Source organism: Nicotiana sylvestris, chromosome 11 (assembly GCF_000393655.2).
Source record: "Nicotiana sylvestris chromosome 11, ASM39365v2, whole genome shotgun sequence".
NCBI classification, from domain to species: domain Eukaryota; kingdom Viridiplantae; phylum Streptophyta; class Magnoliopsida; order Solanales; family Solanaceae; genus Nicotiana; species Nicotiana sylvestris.
Genome location: NC_091067.1, coordinates 36,588,591 through 36,594,044, shown reverse-complemented (window position 1 = coordinate 36,594,044; position 5,454 = coordinate 36,588,591). Strand labels below are relative to the sequence as shown.

The 5,454-nt window shown below is 35.6% G+C and overlaps 1 protein-coding gene across 1 annotated transcript; it reads right to left on the bottom strand.

Moving 5' to 3' along the window:
• Positions 1-376: 376 nt before the first annotated feature.
• Positions 377-712, bottom strand: LOC138880930 (uncharacterized). The gene has a single exon (XM_070161114.1). It carries the CDS (start codon positions 710-712, stop codon positions 377-379), a length of 336 nt encoding a protein of 111 aa, XP_070017215.1.
• Between the last annotated feature and the right edge of the window lie 4,742 nt (positions 713-5,454).

The following is a 5,454-nucleotide window of genomic DNA, read 5'->3' as shown; positions in this document are numbered from 1 at the left end:
AGCTGTAATTTTCCAAACCAAATTTTAAGCTCTATTGTTCAAAATTTCAGATTTAAAGAAATAATACTATGTTATATACTTTTCCATTCAAGTAACTGCTGTTTTGTAAATCCAAATAAAAATAACGATACCCTTATCATATAGTTAAAGTGCTCAAAGAAATTTCTATGTTTGCATTCAACTGTCCATTGGTTTGAGCCCTAATGTATGTTAAAATGGTTTATTTGACAAGAAAAATATAAGAATCTCACACCTGAAATTCGAACTTTCCATTGGGTCTTGATCATGCAGGACCAATGTGGCATGACTTATATAAATGAAATAGTGAAAAGGAAAAGAGCTTAACTTGCACATCTTAGAGTTAAAAACTTGAAATTCATGGGGTTGGAGGGATTTTGTCTGTGGATAGAAAAGTGTAAACCACATAAACCACCACAATTGCGTCTCCATTGATCTGGACTTGATGTGTTATGGAACCTTGGTAGACAAATCCAGCCTTCTCCAATACCCTATGAGAAGCCTTGTTCTCCAAAAAAACAAATGCTTGAAGCTTTACTATTTCAGGAAAGTGATTGAAAATTTGAGGTATTGCCATTTTGAGTGCCTTTGTCGCAATTCCCTCCCCCCAATACTCAACTGCAATAGCATATCCTATATCTGCAGCAGCTTGATTTGTCTCGTCATCATCAGCACCTCTTCCTGGATAGATCATCCATAGGAATCCGATCGATCAATCATCGATGCATATCGATACACGCCAAGGGTAAGGTATACACACTTCCTTAACGAAGATCAAAGCTTCTTCTTTCGAGGTCAAAGTCTTCCACCGGGTGGTCCGAGTTACTTGATCATCACTGCCCCATATCATCACATCATCAACATCTGTCACGCTGAATGGACGCAAACTAATTCTTGAAGACTCCATTGATATGATACGACAATAACAATAACTTCAGTGTAATCTCACAAGTAGAGTTTGGGGAGGGCAGTGTGTAGGCACCACAAGACCCTATCTTATGAAGGTAGAGGTTGTTTCTGATAGACTTTCGACTCAAGGAAAGACGAAAAAGAGGCAAGTAGCTAGCAGCACTCCATTGACACGATGTTTAAACTATACATTCCTAATTAACAAGCTTAATGTGGAGCTTTAATGCAGTAATAAATGTAACTAGGCATATATAAATGGAGAGATCCTTGTTTTCGGGAAGAGTTGCTAAGCAACTTGGTACTCCCTCCGTTCCAATTTATGTGAACTTGTTTGACTAGACACGGAGTTTAAAAAAAATGAAGACTTTTGAAATTTGTGGACCGAAACAAGTCGATCAAAAAGGGACCCAGGGTATTTGTATGGTTATAAAAGTTTCTGATTAAGGGTAGAATTATAAGTTTAAGATAAATTATTACCAAATTTAGAAAGAGGTCATTCTTTTTGGAACCGACCAAAAAGGAAATAGGTTCACCTAAACTAAAACAGAGGTAATAGTAATTAAAAGAGCCATTATGGCTGTAATTCTTAAGATGCTGTCACGTTGAGGTTTTAAGTATTATTAATATAATGACGAAAGACCAAAACGAAGTAAACAGTAAACAATGCCTTCCAAGAGGAATCTTTATAATAAACAAAGAAATCCTTATAAGACGTGGCTCGACATTATGGTCTATGACTTTTGGTTTAGAGAAGGAGGAAGAGGCTACAATTTCGAAAAAATTTGCAGCTTTATAGTACTCCACCTTTCTCGTGTATATGAATCTATTTTTTTAGTCAGTTTAAAACAAAATGACCTCCTTCAAAATTTGAAAATAATTTAATTTTTATGGTTATACAAATATTATGATATGTTTAAGATCATAACTTTTCAATAGTCTTTATTTAGTTTATAAACTTCATATCGAGTCAAACCATGTCATATAAATTAAAACGGAGGGAGTAGTAACTGTTTCATCCCTTTGAAACTGTTTTGATGGGTTTTACTTTTCTTGTAATATTAATGTAGTTTATTTAGTTGGTATACGAAGAATTGGCCAGAGTGAATAAAAGATTACAACTTTATGATTTTATATTCTTTTTGATATGACGGCTTTCTTGAGGAAGATTAAAAATTTAATAGAAGTAAATTTTTCTTGTTTGGCATTTTTATGATTTAAGATAGTGGATTAGCTGTGAAGTGTAAATGTTTTTTAGAAAACGTTTTATTAAATGTATTTTCCTCTTTGATGTACTGGACAAACAGAAACAAGAGTGATATCTATAGGTATGATGCTGAAGTTAAGAGAACTAGTCATGGTTCGACAAATTTTTATACTAGTTGTCAACCCTCCTTTTATCATGGGTTGGTACTGGCGATCCCTGGCTCATAGAGGAGTGAGCTAAAAACAAAACACAATGGAAATAGAGGATCAATATAGCGATAACAAGTAGTTGGTATTAAGGCTTAGTTTTTGTACAAATTGAAAGATTTCGTTGAGGGAGAGATTAATGATTAAAGTGAGAGTACTGAAGTAAAACAAATAAAATTGTTATTTTCATATTGTTATTTTATCTATATAAGATTATGTGCGTTATCAGAAATAATTCTAAAAATAAAATGTTGTTTTGTTTAATTTTTTCAGTCGATTATTTTATTCAACACCTGTTGACCTGAGCGGTTTTGATTTTGATGATTGACAAAGGAACATATGCATGAACCAGGTTCATGGAGAGTGTATGCAGGTCGCTATCAGATTTAAGCAAAAGACATGCACATGCAAGCTGTAAGTATAAGTGGTTAAATTTGATAATCCTGAACGAAAATGTTGAATAATTGATAAGGACCATGATTCCTTACTTGAAGAGAACTCTATCCTAGATAAGGAAAGAGTTAGAGATTGAAGTTAACTAGAACTCTTCCACCAAGGAAGACTAAAGTATTAGAACTGATCAAGTTAATCCTAATCCTATTAACTATGTATATTTCAGTTGGGTTCTCTTTTACAGGTGACGCACATGTACTGAAGTAAAAGCAGAATTGAGCGGAAAATAGCAAGGCATTTCGTGAGCAATTCCTATGAGATTCAAGAGTGTGATCCTGAAGCTACACGAACCAGATTGAAGAACCAGTTCCATAAAGAGTGTTATGTGTCTTCCTTTATTTTTAGTTCAAAGAGTAGTAGGCGTTTTGAGTTGTACCTTTCAGCTTTCTTAGAAGCAAATTGTACTAGGTACCCGAGTTGTATTATTTAAGTTAGAGTTAACTTGAAGTAGTCGCAACAACCTGTGATATGTTGCTAAAAGGGTTAGAGTTAATCCTTAGGTTTGCAAGAGGTTGTAAAGTTGAGTTGTATTTTTCAAGTTAAAGTTAACTTGAGGTAGTCTCAACAACCTGTGGTGTGTTGCTATAAGGGTTAGAGTTAATCTTTAGGTTTGCAAGAGTTTATAAACTTTATTGTTGGCTCAGAGTTGTAGTGAAGTATTTGAAAAAATCCTACTGGGTAGCAGGTAGTGTGTTTTTCACCTTTTGAACCGGGTTTCTTTTACGTAAAATATCCTTGTGCTCTTTACTTTCTACTTTATTTATTCCGCAACTGTAGTATAAGGAATGCTTAGAAGAACTAGGTCCTTCGACAATCCAGTGCACGCGAAAATTAGGTACCACACAAATTACCCCCTCTCCTCTCCTCTCTTGTGTGGTATTGAAGTATAAAAAATCAACAACCCCTTTGCTATTTTCTTTAACATCATTGTTATCAAGGAAGCAATAGGATTCTATAATATGATTTTTTCTAAATTTTAAATTCTTTTGATTTTGATTTGCTTCCAAAAACTTATTTGGTAGGTATACTCCATTAAGAAGTTAAATTTAAGAGTTGTTCAATAAAATTAGAAATTAATCATCATATCATTTTCTGCTTAAATAAATAATATGAATCTCTTAAGTGATGCTCATATCTTCTTAAATATAACATGCTTCGCAATTATTGTAGTAAAAGTAAGATGACAAGAAATGCTCATATATTTAACAAGCTCATTTTCATAATATTCCTTATCAAATTATGCTTTGCAGTTGGAGAGAATTCAGAATCAATTAGCGGTAGAGGGTAATAGCATTCACCTTGCATTAGCGAAATGGAGAACTACTGTAGAACAGAACCAACTAATTTAAGCATGAATAATATATAATAAGAATCACAACGATCAAAGTTTAAGACTCACTTGCATGCTCGACACTAATGTATAGATAATCGTCATCATACTTATATGTCGTTCTCTACACTAACACGTAGCAATTAAGACATAACACATATTCCCTCAAGCTGAGGTTGGGCCAAACACTTATCTCGATTCCACGGCCAAAAGTCAAGCCTCAATTACCGCTTTACCTCTCGGTTCCACTTTCAATCTGCTTGTATCTTGGCATAATGTATTTAATAACATCAATATATGGTAAATAAACCAATTCTAATGCATGAATATAGATTTTCCAATGTTTTCTCTAAAAAGTCAAAAATCGACCCGGGCCCGCATGGTCAACAATCGACCCCGGGCCCGCTTGGTCAAAACTCGAGGTTCGGATCAAAACTCATTCACCCATTCATCCACGAGCCCAAATATGTAATTAGTTTCGAAATCAAACCCCAAATCGAGGTCTAAATTCCCAATTTTGTAAAATCCTCAATTTCCCCAAAATTCCTAATTTCTACCCTTACGGGTCGTTTGGTACGCGGACAAAATAGTACTGGGATTATATTCCCAGGATTATAATTCTGGTACTATTTTATACCACTTGAGATACGGTATAAAATAATACCACATTTGATGGCATAAGATGGGATAATAGGTGGGATTAAATTTATACCTTATTTGGTTGGAAATATAAATTTATCGAGGGTTTAATTTATACCTCCAACCAAAAAGGTATAAATTTAATCTCACGTCTTATCCCACCTAATCCCTCTTACCAAATGACCACTTAAAGAACAAGATTTAAGTGTTGTTGAAAAATGAAAGAAATGAGTTTAAGAACACAAACCTATAATTTGGTGATGAATTCCCTCTTCAAAAGTCGCCCAAAGTCGGTTTCTATGGAAGAAAATATGAAATTATGGAAGACTCCCATTTTGATTATGTTTTTAAAACACTGGACAGACCTTCTTCGCGTTCGCGAGAGGTCTGTCGCATTCTCGATGCATTGCGGCCATAAAGGCCTACGCGTTCTCGATGAGCTACTCGCGTTCGCGATGGTCTGTCCCCCCTGACCATCGCATTTGCAGGCCTAGGATCGTGTTCGCGAAGAACAACTCAAGGACTCCCTTGCCACCTCCATCACACTACGCGTTCGCGTGTGGTCGGTCGCGTTCCCGAAGAGCAATCCCCCCAGTGCTCCACATTCGCGACCAAAGACTCGCGTTCGCGTAGAAGAAATCCCTCCCCAGCCCAACTTGCACTTCGCGTTCATGAGAGTTGCTTCGCGGACGCGA